This window comes from Hesperophylax consimilis, chromosome 19 (genome assembly GCF_061612785.1).
Source record: "Hesperophylax consimilis isolate HC1 chromosome 19, BYU_Hcon_1.0, whole genome shotgun sequence".
Classification (NCBI taxonomy): domain Eukaryota; kingdom Metazoa; phylum Arthropoda; class Insecta; order Trichoptera; family Limnephilidae; genus Hesperophylax; species Hesperophylax consimilis.
Window position 1 is genome coordinate 15548188 of NC_142854.1, and position 21114 is coordinate 15569301.

The following is a 21114-nucleotide window of genomic DNA, read 5'->3' on the forward strand; positions in this document are numbered from 1 at the left end:
ATTATTGAAACAAAAATGAATTTATTACACGGTTAAACTGGACGTACCCAACAAACTTTAACCAGAGATTCCTGAGTATATTAGGAGTAAAAAATGTAGATAGCACTATGGTCTTAGGAGGTCTATCACGGACAATCGATAAAGTCCTATGTTCTTTTTATTGTTATTTAAAGTTTTTCCCGTTAAACTACAAAAGCTAAGCAGTTTTTCAACAGGTCAATATTGACGATATCCGTCATCTACGATATTAGTCAGTTAGCAATATTTACAAGCACGGTCAGAATATTTAATAATTCCGACAGTCGGTAGACAAAAACCACTACTTTTAGCGCAGCCTCCAAGGTGTCGGAAAAGCTGACGATATGCACAACTTTTTGGATAATGTCGTTTGTTATGCAAAATGACTGGCATTTTATGATTGGCGGTGAACTAACTAAGCTCTTAGAACTGAAAGAAATCGTATAAATGATTAATTAATTCATCTAAGGCACGATCAATTAATTCCGTTCCAGCTACGAGAAACAAAAGTTACTAGTTATGACTAATAACCTCACGAACTCATTATTAAGTCCTTATTTAGGGTCAAAAATTGAATGCAAACTGCCAACATATATTAAAGTAAATATTTCAATTCAAAATTGTCATTTTACTAGCATTCTTAACATTTACATAGCCGACTAATGTTTAAAAATGTCAAGAGATGCGTTGCCAGCGTATATCAAATTCTGATATAATGTATCATCAACATCGGTTTGGGTATCAACAGTGACTGTACACGGGAATTCGGTATAAAATCATCGGTAGTTACGCCTATCGATCGGATATTGTAATGTTAAAACTTCAATTTTTTTCACTTTATAAACATCAGTGACGAATTGTAAAAGATTTTTTTTTGTTTGTTTGAATTTGAAAAATTAAAAGAAGAGATGAAAATTCTGTCCACATTTTTTACTCCAAATAAACTCAGGAATCTCTGGTAAAAAAAATTTTCAGGTTCATTCTGATATTTCCTGAATACTTTGTGATTGAGTCGCATTAATATTAAATATTAGTTTTGTAAATAAAATGTAGATCTTGCTAAGATTTACATGTTTTGTGTGATATTGAAATAAAACTATTGAAAATGCTTACATAAATAAATTCTCAAATATAATTCAATACAGCTATTGAACTGTTCATACTTCTCTTGTCTGGACACCCAAATGCCTTAAAAATCCTTGACTCTGTGCAGAAACGGGTGGTCAGTTTGATAGATTCGCTATCTTAGCAAACGGATTGCAGTCTTTGCAGCACATATGTCAAGTGGGAATGCTGTTCTTATTCTACCGGTATTTCAATGGATGCTACTCTGAGGAACTTGCATAATCGATTCCTTTCACTACGCAATCGGGAAACACTCAATCATTTGCACACGTTTGACACACGAGAATGCCTCGTTTCTACAATTCGTTCTTATGTTAACCCAATTGACTGAGGAATGATTTGTCGACCTTTGTGTTTTCTGACTTCTTAAAGAGACCCTCCACTCATCATCGCCAAAGATGACACAGGTCCTGAAGGAAACCTCCTGTGTAGAGCTGATACAAAATTAACAATACATTAAAAATGCAGTATTGTATAATTTCAAAGAGAGCATTAAATTAGAATAAATCGTAGTGTGTACTTAATTATAAAATTTTGTAAATATTATAATCTGTTGTGTTAAAATAATTATTAATTCTATGTAGTATTTACCCATGTGAATTGTTGAAAGATATTTTCTAACATTAACATTCTGTACACGTTACATAATACCAATATGTATGTAATTCAATTTTGTAAAAAATAAACTAAACATAAAAATATTACTTATTTTCTTTCTAAAACATGATTTATCTATTAAAATGAAAGGGAATCGTGTATGTTTCTTCGTTTTTATAATAAAACTAGCACATATCTGTGAACATTAACAACAAATCAGTTACAATTTTTAAAATAATATTCTGTTTAAAATATTATATTACAGGTAGGTACTTTATCCCTTGTCCGAATTCTTCAAACAATCGGTTAAAATTTTGAAAATGATGCATACAAAGCAAATTTGAGTTGATTGAACCAGATTTCATGCACGAATCACAGACAACCGAAATTTCTTCGATTTATTTTAAAACGATCAGAACAATTAAAAAAAATCATTTCTATCATTGCAAAACTTTTTAGCATAGAAATTAAAGAAGAAATCTTCAACCTGTCGGTAAAAATGAGTACTAAATTAATTTTACTCCAATTCAAACTATTCATAACCACGAGCAGCATCAGGTAATAAGCTTTGATTCATCAAAGCACATAATATATAAAATCTAACCTAACCTAATCAGTTATTGCACAATACCCTCTAGAACTAGTACAGTGAAAGGAAGCCAGCCCCTTGGTGTAATGCTAAATGAAGACTCTGCCCTCTGTAGGTATATTAATCATTATTTATTTTTTTAAATTATTAATATTTTTGAATCTATCTATCTACCTATATAAATAAAAATGTAAATGTTCGGTTGTTCAAAATCTTAAATCTCTGAAAGTTCTTCAAGGATTGCTTTGAAATATTGACACAACGTTGAATTAGAATACACATATGCCACCTGTGACCGGTAAAAACCTTTTTTTTTTTTTGAAAAACAGCATAATCTGTTAGACAAACATGTTTTTTTTTTTAAATTAAAAAAAAACAGTGCTATCTGTTGGATGTAAAAGCAACTCCAACGCTAATGTTTCTTCATCTGCACAAACAAACTGAACCACAGCAACACGTGGTCACAGCTAGTAGATAATTAAAAAAAGGAAATGGCTTATGTACCATTATTAGCATTAAACAACGCGCACAACGCGTGTAGCCAATATCGTTGACTCGGTTTCTTGATAACTTAACACAATGACAGTGAATAAAGTGATATAAAAGCTATGAAAAACTCACCAATAAAACTAACCTATGTTACCTATTTAACCTAGTTTTTGTTTAATCACTTTTCATGACTTTATATCGCTTTTAAGGAGTTTTGAAATGTCATTTTGATGAGTTATCAGGTCACCGTCAGCACGGCGGCGTTCCACCTTCGATTACACCTACAAACCAAGCACATAGATTACTTGCATTGGCAGGGGTGAGCGTAATGCAGTGATAGGTACCGATGCCTTAGTGCAAATACAGAAAAAGGCCACCTGTATCTGTAAAAAAATATTTCAAAGCTTGCAATTTAATTGCATAGCTGCTTAGATTGTCGTAATGCTGTGATTGTCAGTACAGATGCGTAACTCTGCGAATGTCTGCTCCGCAACTCAATGCCGAGGATCGTGACCTCCGCTCCAATTTTCCTGGTGAACAAGGCTCCTTCACTCCTCCCGGTGAAAATCAAGAACACCCACGTTCCTGACGCCAGTGGTACTTGATCACTCCAACGCATTGGTGATCTTCCTCTGATTCCCTTTGCCAGCGACTATGAGTTTCTCCAATTTTAAGTTCTCACCTTATCCAAATTATCTTGCAGGCAGACTCCATGCCATATCTCTCAGTGTTTCTATTATCTATGGTATATTTAAATGATGTGGCATTGTTATGAATAGTCATTGGAGTGCTCGGAGCTCTTCCTCATGGGATGGATCAGCCGCAGGAGGGAGACAGCCGGTGCCTCGAATATCACCGATACCACCAGCGCGGCTGCAAACGATATCACTGTGAAACCCACGAAGTTCACCATCTAAAAACATATATTTATATTTTTGATTTATCTCACCGTTTAGCATTTTGTCTGCCTGAAAAGTTTTTATGCATTCCGTTTCTATTGTTGAAAATCTGTTGCAGATGTTTGACTAGATGGCTAATTTTTACTATGTTCAGTAAAGATTCAATGTGAAATTGTCATGATTATTTTAACTTTCTTATTTGCATTTTTATTTTAATATTATGGTATCTACCTACCTGAAGAAAGTTTGCGAAAAGGAATAAATTTTCATTGAGATAGTGAAGTTGTATTTAGTTTGGTGCAAAGTTCATGCACCACTAGCTTACTCCAGCTTGCTCCTTGTGTGGCAAAGCGACCGTGGCTATCATTGTACCTGGGTAATTAAACCGTCAAGATGTTCTGATAATAAACCACGGGCGTTTGTAGCAATCTGGAGTGAGTCGTGATATGTTGTCCGAGAATGTTAGTTTGGGACCAAAGACGATACCAAAAATTTTAATATTGACTCGCCTGTCATCAGAAATAACACACTGGGTTGTTTATAGTCCATACAAATATCAATGTATAACCAGCCATTATACCAAGAGTATAGTAGATAAGCTTACCACGCTCTCTAGAGACAAGTGCAGAACGGCTCCGGAAGAAATAAACACCAGTTTGAGGATCATGGGATGCAGCAGATAAGCACAGTAGCTCAGTCGGCTCAGCGGGTAGAGGTACCGGCACGACAGGAGACTGTTCACTACACCTGCAAACAAACCTTTGTATAAATAATTATTATCACGGAGGCAGTGGGCGCACTGAAGATTTTGTCTTGTCACTTATTGGCGTCGTAAAAACTTCAAAGAGCAATAAATTAACAAGCTAAAGATTTGTATAACTCACCACCGTATCCTGTGACGCAAGCGACCAATATCCAGGCGATGGCCAGTCCCCAAGCACTATGGGAGACAGTCACATAAGCAACAGAACCATAGAGTCCCAAATCCGTTCCATACAGGCCGTACACTATGCTCACCAGCGTGGAGAGAGAGAGGGTCCAAAGGGAAAAAGACGTAGTCTGGAAAACACAAAATAAGTCATAACTCTCTTGGAGGCAGATATAGTTGCAGACAGACCGCCAGGCATGATAATTCAACACGGGCACGAGGGATGTCCTCGCTAGCCAGGAGGTTAACGATTTTACCCTACTTGTAAAAAGTGTCAATCAATTTCTTATAATTCAGTTGTCAGTCTCGAATCTTATTATTCAGTCAGATAGATCCGTAGATTTCTGGAATTGTCAGAAATTTATTGCATTTATGGCATTGATCCATAGATTTTGGGAATGATCCATTGATTTATAACATTCATCCATGAATGTATTTGCATTGATCCATCGATGTATGGCACCGATCCACAGATTCCTGACACTGATACGTAGATTTATGGCACTGATCCATTGATTTATGTCATTGATCCATATATTTATTGCATTGATAATAAAACTAATATGAAATATATTTAAAAAAAATAAAAATAAGTAGACAATCATTCTGGGATCACGAATAACCCGACAATATTTGAAAATCTCCTACTACCACCACAGTAAGCAGAAAATGTTGCTTGTGTTGTAATGGGGGACTTAGTGAGACCCAAACGCGATGCCAAATCAGCCACTGACCGGTCATAATACGTCGTACGTCAGCACAATTCACTCAGCACATGGATGTATTCTCACAGTATTCAGCACAGTATTCCAACCAGCAGTGGAATTCCTACAAATTTTTAAAGACGAATCGAGATGTCTTTATTCATTATTTATAGACTGAATGCTGTAGAAATGAGATGAGGCGAATGTGTTGTAAAACCATGTTTGATCACGTAAGAAATGTGGAGATCCGCAAAGAATGCCAGGCTGATATAAGCGTAATGAGTAAGATTAAGAAAGAAACGCTTAGATGGTTTAGGCATGTAGAGCGAATGAGTGAAGGTGAAAGTGTATATGAAAGGAGAGAAAGGAGTAGCAGAAGTCGGGGACGCCCGAAGAAGACATAGCACGATCAAGTGAATCAGATACTTGGGTCGGGCCATGTCAAGAGTCAGAATAATAGAAGAGTATGTATGAGACGATGTAAGAATGTGAATGAGGCAAGAAGTGTGTGCCACGACTGAGTTGTTTGGCGGTCCGCCCTCTTTGCCTACCCCTGCGGAAAAGGCGTGATGGTTAGTTATTGTAGAGTTAGTTTATTGTAGAAGCTACTGGTTCATTCATTACTCTACCTTGGATATGAGCAGACAGCAATTGGCTTTGCTCAGAGCCCAACCAGCACCGACCCCGGCGAGGTACGGGCCCACTCGTGTCCACGGCTTATCGTATATGTCATCATAGTGGGAGAGGGGATTTTCAACACTGAAATTGTACAAGAATAATATTTTATATTGACGTTAACGGTTTTTCTGGCTTTCAACTTTTGAGGCGCTTATTTCAGATTTAAGAGAGAGAGAAGGTGAATTTATATATTGGTTTTATTTCTAAATTATATGGAAGATTTGAGTCGAGTTCAGACTCGAGAAGAGACGAGATATTGAATGAATGTAGGCAATTTTAGATAATGCTTGATAGAACATGGATATTTGTTTAGAAAGAGACAACCAAAAATATGTGATCTAAACATCCCACTTCTGGACCACAGAAAGTACAATCTGGGGAGTCAAATGAATCACGTGAATTTTACAAAGGTGAGAACGAAAGAAACAATGTCTAATTCTCATTCCAATAAGAAAGGAGTTTTTTTTTTTTTTTTAATGGGGGAATTGTTGAAACCACGGTTTTGATGGGATAATCCTTTGTATTGAGGCATAGCAAGCTCCCTTGGATTGACTAGCAATGTGCCAATACTCTTCCGCCCAATGGAATGTGGTTTATAAGGTTAAGAATAGTGACAGGTAAAAACATGTTTTTTTTAAAACAGCACCATTTGTTGGACGTAAAGGCAACACGCGCTATTGTTTTTCTATCTGCACAGTAAGGCGTGGCGGGGTACAGCTAGTATTCAATAATTATTTTTATGAGATTACGGTACAGTTCAATTCTTCACACTTTTAAAAAGTATTTAAAATCATTAAAAGTAATGAAAAAGTAAAAACCTGGCCTATAAACCTAATCTTACGTAACCAGTTTAACCTAGTTTTTTTCACCACTTTTCATGACTTTATATCAATTTTCAAAAGTGTGCTGAATTACCACTGTCCTGACGTGTCCGGTTACCAAAAAATGTAAGTCCCCACCATCAAAAAAAATGCTCGAGCCTCCACTGTTATCAACCAATAATAATGCCACCAAAAATCAAAGCAAATAAATGTTATACCTACAATAAAAGTATGTTAAATTCAACTGGTTCAATTTTTCGTTCTTTGTATCACGTGTTATAAGTCACATGGTGCTAGCGAATTCCATACCGTTCACTGAGAAATGTCACCTAGGAATATCAATTATATATACGCGCAGAGCTTGAATGTTGACCATTCTATTGAAATTAATTATAATTGTCTACAATTCTCTACAGGAGCTCTTCCCGAAGATATAATACATTTATTTGTCGCGCCGAGATGGCACCACTTTAGTTAATAATAATACAAGTCGCCAAAAATCTCAACTTATGACAACATACAAAGAGCCCAAAAAGCATCAAGGTGATTTAAATCAATATACATATCTCTTAACTCTGTATAAGCATAAAAATTTTCTGTTTCGTTTAAACCATAATCATAACCACTCCAGCGATGAGGTATTTACAAAATAAGTGCCTTCAGCGATAGAGCGGCTTTCGGTTTTGGATTCAAAACAGCGCATATTAAAAAAATCAACCAAAATAAATCTCTAAATATTAATATGAAAACATATAAACTGATTACCATGGTTTAGAGTCAATAAATCCACCTGTATTTCTTAGTTTATCTCATTATTTGTATGTATTATTATAATTGAGCTGTTTGCAGGAATTTAGAATAAAAATCGAAAAAGTAATCTACTTAAATTTAAGCAGTCATCACTCAACTTGATAACTTCCGATTTTATGTCCGGGTTAAATCTTCCCCATAGGAAAAACTAAACCCTTCCACACACTTTTCCACAAATGATCATCTAGTCAATCAACATTATGCAAGTGCCTATAAATCCTACTGATCCCTCATCATAAATATTTAAAAAATCTTTCGTTATCCTACATGTATTCAAAATGTCCGACTTTTGCATCTTTATATATAAATTTTTTGATAGATCTAATATGCCTAAATTTTTAATGAGAGAGCTAGGTATAATGCCAGTAGCCGAAATAACGAATGGTAATATTTTTGCTATTGTATTTTTCCTTACCTAGGAATATATCCTGTACGCAGGGTGACCATGGCTGTTGTACTCCATCCGATCAGCAGGAACACTGTGACGAAGAGTCCTGCGAACTTGACATGCTTGGAGGATATCATCAGCACCAGGATGCCCACGGCGTAGAATAGGGTGTCATTAGCCAGGTACCACGACCAAGGCATGCACTGGAAATAAGACAATAATCAAATACATTATTAAAAGCAGCAAATAATTTGTTTTATACTTACATTTATACCTACTGATTTGAAAGAACCTTTCCAGCCGTCGTCAGAAGGAAAGTTATATGTACTAATAAATATCATTTGATAATAATGTTAGCTTATCATCTAATAGTATTTATAGGTCCAATTAGGAGTTCTACCGAGCCGAACCCTCTGATATGAAAATATCTCGAGTCGGTGAATTATTTTCCCATTTGATCTCTGGTGAGTTGACATGTTGTTCTTGTATTGTTTTCTATTTATTATGCTTATATAATGCACTTGCATAATGTGGATTGACTAGATGATCATTTGTGGAAAAGTGTGTGGAAGGGTTTAGTTTTTCCTGTGGGGAAGATTTAACCCGGACATAAAGTCTGAAACATGGTACAAGAAGGAATATCTACAATACTAGGTTCTTACTTATATTAAATAATAAATATTGTTTCTTGTAAATTAAATGCAAAGCTGATGTAAGTATAATGAGTAAGATAAAGAAAGGGATGCTTAGATGGTTTGGGCATGCAGAGCGAATGAACGAAGAAAGAATTGAAAGAAAAATAAATGACGCGTAAGTGAATGGCAGAAGAAGTCAGAGGAAGACATTCATTAAGTGAGTCAAATTCTTGAGTCAGGTCATATCAAAAGTCAGAATAACAGAAGAGTATGTATGAATGTGAATGAGGCAAGGAGTGTGGGCCGAGACCGTATTGTTTGGCAGTCTATCCTCTCTGTCTCTAAACGGCGTGATTGTTAGTTAATGTTGGGAATGAGTTAGCTATGAGCTTCACAGATGCAGTCATAGAGGGCAGTGCAAACAGCTTTCTTGGAAGTCCGCAAGATGGCAGCTAGTAGTCAGTGGTCGCTAGGGCCAGTTAGGCTGCTTCCAAACAAACTTGGTGTTTGAAGATCTCATTTAGCCAGCTCCTAGTTAGGTCGACCATCGAAATCACTCTTGTAATACGCGAAGTATTAAATAAATCCCTGATTATAAAGAACTTATTCTGTAAAATCTCCTTCCACAGCGAGTTGGAGAACTGTTTATGGAAACACAACAGTTAATTAGTTTAGTATAACTGGTTTTCAATAATATTTTATCTAGATAATAGAAACAAAAAGAAATAAGACGTGGAAACGTTGCCGACTGTCGTCAAGCTCCGACGAAACTGCACGAGCTATCGAAGCCGCAATATAGCCGTAATAATAGCTGTACAATGATAGTTATGCGTTCGGTGTGTGGGTAGAAACGATTTGCACTAGTACAGGTGTCAGTGTCAATGTGCATTATTTGCACATTTTCATATTGTTCATGGTCCATCTCCTTTGTTGTTATTATCTATGGATGTAGTATCAAGAGAAATTGTGCAAAAATAATTTATTGTTGTTGCTTTTCAGTGCATGTTGTTTAACTGGTGGATAAGGCTTACCATTTCTCTCAGAGGGTAGAAAGTGTTGACATACAGAGAGTTCCTCCACCAGTGCCGGTTGCAGTTGACATGGTCTTTCCCGGGCAGCTCCAGGATGCTGTGGGAGTTGAGGTGGCGGGATATGATCTCCAGAAGGCCCAGGGTCAAAAGGTAAGGTGGAGTTAGCCTGAAAAGAAAGGATGAAATCACGTTTTTAAAGTGTGTCCATTTGCACTGGTACATCTTATATTGTACTCGACTCGTTGCTCAAATTTTCTTTACTTTCAATAAATATAATATCTGTTGACGCAACTATTAATCTTCCTTTAACATTGTCCTTGCATTTCCCAACCTATTTACTTACAAGTACCTATCATTATCTGACTGTACCCACGTGTGTGTGTGACATTTTACAACAATAAAAGTGACTGCCAAAGCAGTTTATTGATGGAGCCTGTTTGATGAACATCTACTTGTGATCAGTGCTGTTATTAATTATCGACTCAGGGTAGAAGGCCTGTGCAGTGAACATATTCGGTTCCCTCAGTGTGTTTCGTATCCCACCTGGATGTTATGGAAGCTTGTGAGTGAAATTATACCATCATCATCTTTGAAGAACATCAAAGGGGTAAGTCCGATTCCTTCCTTAATCTATGTTCACCATCTCCAACCATAGTTGTGTCAACTTCAAAGTTCACAATAAATATTTTACAGTCCACTCTTGATTCGCCTATTGCAATCACATTATTTGGTCCTTCGAGCCGGATTGAATTAGAAATTGTTAATTCATTAGATTCAAAATTATTATTGTCGTTGCGTATTGGCTGTTTTCTGTGTAAAATCATTATTCTTCCAAATTTATGAGCAAGATGGCAGATAAGAATGTTGCCGTATTGAAGGCTCGTAGAGATCGTATGTTAGCAAGGATTCAAATAACACATTTATTAATTCCTTTTTTTGAAAAAGAAAACATCCATGTTTTATATATATATAAACCTTTCAGAAGAAATTCTCTAAATGATACTGAAAACCCTTTTAAACTCCGTTGCATAGTTTAGAAGAACTAAGCGCACAAACAGACAGACACGGATAGTGACTTTGTTTTATACTATTTAAAGAATTGAATGTATAAATGATGTGTTTCATCAAAATGTTGGTAAAGAGGAAAACTTTATTAACGCTTGGTTCACCAACCTACCGCCAGAGTGCAGTAGCACTGCTTTTGTTAAGGCGAAGCTTAATGCCAAATCACTATTTTGATTAATCTTTATAACGAATTGGTGTACATTATGGATACCATAAAATATGCTTTAGATAAATTGAAGGTTTTCCTATCGCTTCGCTTGAGTAGAATTCAAATAAAAAAATAAATTACTCAATAAAAAATATAAATGTAAACTACTAAAAAAAATATTTTTTCAATAGAAATGTGTGAACGCATAAAGGAAACAACTTTTAAAAAATATATAATTATAGCTAAGATTATCTGTGACAGTTTCACTTGATTAATTTTTTTGCTTTCTTATAAAATTATTTACAAAATAAATAAAAACCAGTTTTGTGCTTGAAATCGAATGTTTCTAGACTTACTACTACTAAGACTTCTAGGTATACCAAGAATATACACATTTTTGGCTTGTAGCTTCCTCTTAAGTAGAATGTCATAACTCAAAGTGCAAAGAAAAAAATACATTAATTTAATTTGTTCAAAGCAGGTAGATAATATAAAATTTTATTTTATATTATTTAGTTTTTAGGTCGGGCTTTACATCTTCTGTTCTTGTTCTCAACATTATTAGTAATTTTATGCTTCAACAAGATACAAACATAAATGAAAATTAATGTAGGTGTGATATCCTTGATTTTAATGTAAGACCTCACCCATAGATGGCACTCGTAGTAGTCTATTAGGTTACCCATAGATGGCGTTAGTTGTCGAGTATTGCAGACACTGAGGGGATAATAATAAGGCGGAACCCCAAGGTTTCAGAACCATTGTAAATCTAACACATTTTAAGCCGTGTTTTGAGAGTTCATCAGAAACCCCCGGGGACACAACAGTAGGTTTGTTATAATTTACGTAGGTGCTTACCTGATGTATCGATAGATCATGATAGCCAAGTATTGAAATCCTTTGACCAGTATGCCTCCGTCAATAATCACATGTTCCGTGGAAAACTTTTTAATTGACTGGCAATATAAATATGATACAAGAAGACCACTGAAAACATTTAAAAATTGTATTCATTTATTTTATTTTGGGAAGCGGGCTTGGTACCGCCGCCCCGGGCACCATTTTTTTGGATAACCAACACCCCTGCCATAGGTCACCCCAAGTGGTTTGATACGTTTGGTGACATTACAGGGTTCGTGGGGTGAGGTTTGTCTAGGTATTGGTCTTGTCACCTGTTGGGTGGTGGGCCGGATCGGGAAAACCGGTTTAAGGAGACCCTTTGACCACTCCAGCCGGACTCTCTCGACCCATAGCCTTGCACCGCAGTGGAAGGGATGAATTCATACGTCCGTCACTCCCGGTCACACTCACCCATTCCTTATACCCTTATTCCCTCCCAGAACTAAAATGACCCTCCACACAGCATCACCAAAGATGACAAAAACCCTGTGAAGCTAAACTAAAAAAAAAAAAATTTAAACACCCAAAGTGTAAACCGTACAATGCAGTACATATTTTTTGAATTTTTTAAAAATGAAATATATGTAACTTAATTTATAACAAGTATAGATGACATAAAATATATATAAGTGACAAAAAAATACACAATCTGCGAAGATCCTCCAAATCAGCGATAATATTAATAAAAACGTACAAAATTGTTGTTAACAATAATTTAAACTACGTAGAAATATATGATTTAAGATTTTCACGGCCAAAAGTATTTTTGCTATTTTTTTTTAGGGTGTTATGCCGTGCTGCGCTAACTCTTTCTTTAGCCAACGTTTCGGACAGGATTGCAGTTTCCATCATCAGGGCAGATGTGTTATTTGAGGTTTGAGGTTGTGGTGAAATGTGAGCTTATGTATGAGAATGTGATACCGTGTTGCCAGCTCCAACCCTCTGAGCTAACATTAACGTATAATTTGTGGTTTTCTTCGTCTAGCTCTGATGTAGCCGTCAATTACTGGATACCAAGAACAACTGAGTTTAGCTCCATCGTCTCTTAATATTTACGGGATTTTTATGAATTTCAATGGCCTCTGTAATCAGCCGTGCTCTATAAATTTTGGGTCTCCCCAGGATTTCAGGAACAAATCCAAAGTAATGCCCGGTGTCAATCAAATGCTCGGCAATTGCCGATTTGTCAGGGTGGCCGAGTTTACAAGCTCTGAAGTGTTCTGAAATCCTTTTGGAAATAGTCCGCTCTGTCTGGTCTGGAAAAATACGTAGAAATAGTTCGCACATTTGACGTTTGAAGTTTGACAAGTTCAAATTATTTTCAAATACATCCATGTCATTTAAATATTTGTTATCAAGACTAAATAAACGTTTTATTCAGGGTAAGCAAAATATAGTTGAAATGAGATGTATATATATATATATATAAATGTTAATGTTTGTCTAGTTGTTCGATTAGGTGCATTGTACCTACCAACGTGCTAAACATCTTGCTAATCTGCGATTTTACAGCCGGACAAAGGAGAGCGAAGAAAACCCGTTCCATAACACCATCCTTATTAAAGCACGGTGCGGGAGCTACCAATAAACGATAACGAACTATCAATAAATCACACCCTTTCCACGCACGGCAAGAGACCTGTGTCTGCCCACTTTCTTTTGCTTGCAAACTAGCTAAAGTGACATAAAAGACTGAAGAATATATGATGCGAATACGAATGGCAGCAGAAGTCGGGGACGCCCGAGGAAGACATGGCACAATCAAGTGAATCAGATACTCGAGTCGGGCCATGTCAAGAGTCAGAATAATAGAAGAGTGTGTATGAGACGATGTGTGAATGTGATTGAGGCAAGAAGTGTATGCTAAGACTGAGAATTTTGACGGTCCGTCCTCTCTGCCTGCCCCTTAGTTTAGGTTAGTTAGTTAGTAACGACTGCAAAGTTAACTGCGTAAGGTTGAATTAATTATAGCTTACCTTAGAACGAAAAACGTATCAACAGAATAAGTCGCATTGCTGATTGTTTGATAAAAGAAGTTGTTTTCAATTGTGCCTCTGTATACTTTGTTATCTGTAAAACAATATTAAAGTTAAATGAAATTATAAATTAAATTAACTCAATTCTTTCAAGAAAGGCATACAAATACAATATCGTATCGATGATTCAATCCAATACTGTATTTGTATACAATACATCTTCATATTTCGTATGTACGGGGGCGCAAAAAAATTATTTATATTAAAGTTTAAAGCATCAACTAGAAAAAGTGTATTTTAATAAATAAAAAAAATAGTGCCATCTATGAGAGAGTAATTAATTTAATAAAACAACATCCTTGGAAATATAATAATTTTGCAAGGACATAAATGAAAAACAAAAACACAAATTGTACATTTGCAAAATCTCAAGTTTTAAGGGTAGTGTAAGGAACAATAAAAAAAAATCATTATTTTTTTAAATGATTTTTTCATTTCTTTATCCACATGTAAATATTTGTTTGTTCAAAGTCTTAAATCTCCGAAAGTTCTTTACAGAATGCTTTGAAATTTTGACACAACGTTACATTCGAATATGGGTGTGTTTTTATATACCTGTATTATATAGATGTCACCTGTAAAAACATGCTTTAAAAAAAAAAACAGCGCTATCTGTTGGACGTAAAAGCAACACCTGCAAATATTTCTCTATCTGCACAAGCAGATTGAGCCACATCAACGCGTGGCGGGGCACAGTTAGTTCTGAATAAAGTTTGCGTTTCCTCACAAAAAATATTTTTTTTACATTTTCACATGTTTTAAGTACGCATTTTGGAACCATTTTTTTTAATCTTAGTTATAAAAAAAAGAATATACTAAAACACATCTATTTTAAAATGTCTTTTAAAACTATATATAAAATAATAATTTTGGTTTGACTGAGAATTGAACCTTCCTTCCCAAGGACCGGAGTCAACTGCGCTACCAACTTTGTCAGATGCCGATCGTGTAGGACTGACATTTATTTCGTATAATAACTGCCATAATTTCACCAGATTTCAGAGAAATGCATATATGTTCACGTGTGTGTATGTGTTATAGTTAATAGAATGCATTGTCATCGACAAGGAGTCTATCGGCCGAGTTTCAGCTCTGTTGGATGTCAAAAAGTGGATTAATTAATGCATTCATTGCTGAAAACAAAAGCGAAATTCAAAAGATTTTTTTTTATAGATAATAATATCTATTTAGATACATGTGAGTAACTTTCCACGACATTCATTTTTATAAATGTCGAAAACGAGAATTTTGTATATACCCAATTTTGCAATGGGCACAATTGTCACGTCGAACAAACACTCTAGGCAATGTAACAATTGAAAAATGATTCAAAATTCGCCACATTACCAATGAGTTTTGTTTTCGAAAGCATTTATGTAAAACTATAACCTTTTTTGAAACTTAACTAGTAGTTCATATATTGATAAAAATCTACATGGAATTATAATATTTACCGGATAATTGAAAGACTATCAGGCACGTATGCACCAATATGACCCAAAGCAGAGTAATGACCTTCATCCCATGAATGGGAGCCAACGTATCTTCTCCGATATCCATACAAAAGATTTTTCCCAAATTGGTTTTCAACGAAAAACACATCAGCACTTTTGCCAAAGGGCTGTCTTTTTCAACGAAGCAACGACCATTAAAAAAATTCATATTCTTGATCCTGCACTTTAGTTTTGATAATTGCGATGGCTCCTTCATCGAAAGAACATATTTTTGAGTAGTGCAAGCTTTTGAAAGAGTTGTAACAGCAGATGCAGTGTTGTTGTTGTCGTGCTTCATAGCTATAATATCTAAAGTTATCGTTGGAGCTGAATCATTTTTGATGATCTTTTTAACAGTTACAAGTTTCATTTGGTTTCGTTTCGTGTAATGGTTAACTTGCAACGTGTCTGTGTTTGGAAATAATCCCGAAACTATCTCAGTGTATTTATTTGGAATAAGACCATCAATGGTATTAACGGAATCCACTGATTTTGCTAATTTATTCACTTTAAATGTATTAGCATCTCTCTGTGCTTCCATGTCGTTGTTATTAAATTCCATTGAAGATTTGACAGATTCTATGGTGGAGTCCACGCAGTCAGTTTTGGTGAATGATTTGAAGGTGGGGTGGTTGAGTTCTTGGTCTTGTTCCAAGATGGTCATGTCAGCTTTGATTTCCACAAGAGTTCCGATTATGATGAGGAGTAGGATGAAGATAGTGACAGAGCTGAAAGATTAATTAAATACAGTTTAAATACACGCTTCTCGAGTTTGCTTAATTCCACCAGCTGATAGTCGTAATAATAATTTTTTTCTGTGTTTAATTTACAGATTGATAGTGAGTGGTTTATTTATGGATTGGTATGTTACGTAATGTTACGCATTGTGTGTCCGCAGACAAAGAAAGTGTGACAGACGTGGGTCGGACAAGAAGTACGAGTTCATAGAGCACTTACAGTCACGATCGATGCAAGAGAAAGTCAAAACTGAGACGGGAGTAGTGAAGGAACACCAAGCAAGCGCTCCCCGCCCGGCAGTGTGATGCTAGGCGTTGGATGAAAAAGATACAGTCGAGTACGAGAAAGTGATTACCAAGATAAGTGTTTTTTGTACCGGCGATGAAAAGCAGGGTATGAGACGAGGATAGTGCTATGACGAGACGTGGCCAATGGCCAAAGTGGGTAAACAGGAGACAAGGCTGGATACTCAACTAGGAGGGCCTGACTCAACTAGGAGGGCCTGACTCAACTAGGCCAACGCAGAGAACTCAGTGAAAACAAGTTAGTTACGGTGAACAATATCGTACGTTTAATTAACGACGATGATGTGAACAATGAAGAAGCAACCCATATGACAACTTGTTAAGCTTTAGATTTAAGTATAATTAAGATTAATATATATCTATAAAAGACATATACACATTTGAATAAATCTTTATAATTAAATCATCCCCCTCGACCAAAACCAAGCGTTCCAAGTTGGTGAGAAGACGGAGTGGAGAAAAAGAGGTAAAGTATAAAACTGCAATTTATTTAAATAACATTCATTATTTCATCTATTTACCGGAGACAAAATGAAGCATTACACTCCACCTACCTGATGATGTAAAACTTGGGGTCATTATAGGCCGTATAGTCTCTGTCTAGGAATCGCACTCTGAGCACGCGTGCGGAGCGCGGCAGGGTGCCGGACACGCCGAGGCTTTGGTAACTGCGCACGCTGAAGTCCAGCAGCTCGTGCACATCAGGAGCCCGACAGGCGCGAGGCAGGCAGGCCCCCAGGAGGACTGTGTGACTCTGCAATAAAATTGAGACATAGTACCAGTAGACCACTTCATCAGGTTCACAGGTGTAAGTTTAGATCACATAATTCAATTTGGGATAACCAACACCCTTGCAATAGGTCACCCCAAGTGGTTAATTACATTAGGAGTCTTAGCAGGGGTGCCCAGGTTCATGGGTTAAGGTGTGTCTGACTCTTTTGACCCATCGCCTTGCACTGCAGTGGGAGGGATCGATTCATACGTTTGTCACTCCTGGACACATTGGCCGCCAGACTCCTACCCACCCCTCATACCTTTTTCCTTTTCAGAACTTCCTTTCCATAAAAAGACGGTCCACACAGCATCCCCAAAGATGATATATGGCCTGAGGGAAAAAAAACCTCAGACCCTCCTGTGTGGAGCTAATGTTAAAATAAATTAAAAAATAGTGAAGTAGTTATTTATTATTATTTTTTTTATATTAACTCCACACAGGAGGCCCTGAAGAAAATAATTTCCCTCAGGGCCTATGTCATCTTTGGGGATGTTGAGTGGGGGGTCTTTTTGTGGAGAGGAAGGAGTGAACATGGGTCTTGAAGAGTCCCATGTTGTAGGAGGGAGGAAACACAGAGGCCGGCAGTTCGTTCCACAGCCGACCTGTTGAACTTAAGAACGAATCGTAGAAGCGACCCGTTCTCATGTGACAAATGTCAACCGTGTACAAATGTTGGGCGCGCGTTTGGCGTGTATCCCGACTACGCACCGGTGCCGAAGGGATCAATGACGCTAGTTCCTCAGAGCATCTTCCATTGTAATACCGATAGAACAAGGACAGCATACCTACCTGACGCCTGTGCTCTATAGATTGCAGTCCGTTTGTTAAGATTGGGGAATCTATCAAACGGACCGCCCGTTTTTGCACAGAGTCAAGGGTTTTTTTCAGGTATTTAGGGGCTCCGGACCAGAGATGGCTGCCAAATTCGACAGTAGGGCGCACTTTTATTCAGCCAAATAAATATACTCTACTGCTCAAAGTACAGAGCTATGAACATATAGTGTACCATAGTAGACAATAGGTCCAATAATAATATACAAGACTAGTTAGAGCTAGTCTCAAGGTATTAAATGTTAGGTGTCATCAGTTCCTTGGCGCTTAGCAAGTTTGTGCCCAGAGTGGACTCCTCCAATTGCACCTGCACAGGACCGGCCATGTTAGTATCTATCTGTGTTATGATCAGAGATGTGCAAAATGGGTACCCAAAACCATTTGAAATGCAAAATGGAAATGGGTCAAAACTTTTCCATTTGAAAATGCAAAATGGTTTTTAGAAAAGCATTTCAAATGCAAAATACCTATTTTCAAAATGCAAAATGGTTTCTCAGGTGAAACAATTAAAATAATTATAGAATTTTTAAACAATTTTGTCATTTAATAATGGACATCAATGTAGAACAAACATATTACATGATGGTAAATCCAAAAACACTACGACTACAGATTATGACACTACAGACTAATGTTGCGAACGTAAAAACATAGAAACTGCTATCTAACATTTAATATTACAGCGTCATGGCCCCATGTTCAGTATTTGAATCTGTTTTTTTTTGTAATGGTATCACTCAATTGCCAGGGCTCCTACCAGGGAGCAACTTGACAAATGTAAATTATCTCTCATAGCGAGGTTGAGGACCAACTGATATTTGGGGCTTATGAAAAAAAGATGAGTGGAGATAGTAGGAAGAATGTTGCAAAAAAGCATTTAAAATGGAAAATGCATTGAGAAAAGCATTTAAAATGCAAAATGCAAAATGGTTTTTAGAAAAGCATTTAAAATGCAAAATGGAAAATACCCATTTTGCATTTTGCATTTCCATTTGAAATGGATTTATTTGAAATAAAGCACATCTCTGGTTATGATGAAGTAGTACGACTCACGCTGAACAGCGTAGTCTTGGTTATGTTCAGATGGAAGGTGACGGCAGAGTATCCCATCCTGAAGGGCGGACTGTTGTCCAGCATTATCATCCTGGCCAGAATCTCTCTGTTGATTACCTCTCCGCGATTACTCCCAGATCCTAAACAGACAAATAATGAATTTATCATAAAACATACACATATATTGAGGACCTTGATGACTCTGAAGATTACAAACTTTCATCACTAGAACTTACTTAAAAACATAAAAAGTCTTTACTGAATATGCTTGTATCATTTACTTGGCTTCCTTTTTATGCTGTCTATATTCGTTATATTGACTCAGTTCAACAGATGGATTACTAGGATGCTAGGATTTGCAAGAAACAATTACTCATATAATGAAATTGAACTAATTCTAAGGCCATTCGTACATGGAGATAATTGCAAGCGACTCGAGTTTTGTGCGCATAGCGTACGCTTCGCTCGTGAGAATCCGCCATACTATTTTGCAAGTGTGCGTTACACTATACGACTTGTCGACAACAAGTTTGATGTCAGTAGCACGCTACTGACAGTGCTGGTAGCACGCTACCCTAGTAGCATACGCATCTGCTACTCGTTTGACAGAAATGGTGTCCCTAGCATGATTTGAATGTTAAATTTGTTCTGAATGCTGCTCATCTCACTAGGTAATTCCTGTGTCCCGATGAGCAACTTCACAATTCAATCAAATAAGTAAATCACATAACACATACACAGATGGATCACATCGAATATGGGGCTCCTAAGGTTATTCATGACAGAAGCTGCGACATAGGTAATCCAACAAACATCACCACTCTCAGCCAGTATGGAATATTTAAACATTTTCTTGAATAGATTCACCAAACCTATAGTTTTGATATTTTCACCAATCATATTATAAAGCAACAGAGATTTATGAAAAACTCCTTTGTCCAAAGGATGTTCTGGTATTCTGGTATTGGATATTTGCATTTTTTTAATCCAAAAACTCGTTTGTTGAAGTTTGTCTGGTGGTTTTTATATTTATGCATTTATTAAACTCTCGTAGGGCTTTTACATACAGTACAGAATACAGATAAAATAATGCAGAAATGTAATACCTAAAAGCAGAAACATAATACTATCATAATTAATTTGAAGTTAAATTGTCGTAGAATGGAGATGGACAGGTCATATGATCCGAGACCCACAAGAGAAATGGTGTAAAAATGTCACTGACTGGTATCCCAGAGATGGCAAGAGAAGTAGAGGACGTCAACACATGAGATGGGAAGACGACCTAAAACTCACGGCTGGACATCAATGGAGAAGAGTAGCGCGTGACAGGTCCCAATGGAAATTGTTAGAGGAGGCCTATGCCAAGAGGCAAACTGAGCTTCGGGATATATTATAACAAACAAAATATTTCTAATATTAATGTACCTAACAGAAGTTCAGAATAAAAGGCTTATTATTATTATTATTATTATATTATATGTCGTAGAATTTGCATAAAGAATTACAATAAGTTTACAATTATATTTGTTATTATTTTACATAAACGAGAAAAACAGAAAGAAATGTTTTTAATTTATCAGACATCGACCCATCGACTTCATTTTGCACATTCGGAGTTTTGTCTGTTTGATTTATAATGGCTCACATTTCAGCAAATGAATCAGTTCTATTTGAAGATATAAAATATGTTAAAGCAAACTTATAATTCAAAATTGTTGAGCTAAATATATCTTCAAAATATATGTTTCCCAAATTCTAGATTCGTCTCATAGGCGCGTAATACTGCGACGTTGTAGAAGAATTGGTACAGTAATATGGTAGATACTGTCTTGTAACTGTCCTGATAGGAACATGGAACGAAATTAAATGCAGCGACTTAATAATTAATAACGAATTAATAATTTTATTGCAATATATTGTGTTTTTAGCAATAATGCATTATTTATTGATTGACTTGCCTGTTTTTTCTCCGTATCGGTTCAATGATGAGATGTACTTCATGTGACTCATAGCGTGCGAGGAAGAATTAGTCACCAAATCCACGAATCTGTTGTC

The 21114-nt window shown here is 36.4% G+C and overlaps 1 protein-coding gene across 1 annotated transcript in view; it reads right to left on the bottom strand.

Annotated features, from left to right (window-relative positions):
- Window positions 1-3355: 3355 nt before the first annotated feature.
- The window catches only part of LOC149414884 (nose resistant to fluoxetine protein 6-like), a 34605-nt gene continuing 16846 nt past the window's right edge, over window positions 3356-21114 (bottom strand). Inside the window, exons 3-14 of the mRNA XM_089643407.1 lie at window positions 21018-21114; window positions 19057-19196; window positions 16952-17151; window positions 15316-16082; window positions 13802-13895; window positions 11784-11912; window positions 9713-9878; window positions 8074-8249; window positions 5979-6108; window positions 4602-4776; window positions 4322-4464; window positions 3356-3731 (exon numbers count right to left, since the gene is read on the bottom strand). Coding sequence (XP_089499533.1) covers window positions 3588-3731; window positions 4322-4464; window positions 4602-4776; window positions 5979-6108; window positions 8074-8249; window positions 9713-9878; window positions 11784-11912; window positions 13802-13895; window positions 15316-16082; window positions 16952-17151; window positions 19057-19196; window positions 21018-21114 — 2361 coding nt within the window. The 3' untranslated portion in view covers window positions 3356-3587. The remainder of the gene's footprint in view (window positions 3732-4321; window positions 4465-4601; window positions 4777-5978; window positions 6109-8073; window positions 8250-9712; window positions 9879-11783; window positions 11913-13801; window positions 13896-15315; window positions 16083-16951; window positions 17152-19056; window positions 19197-21017) is intronic.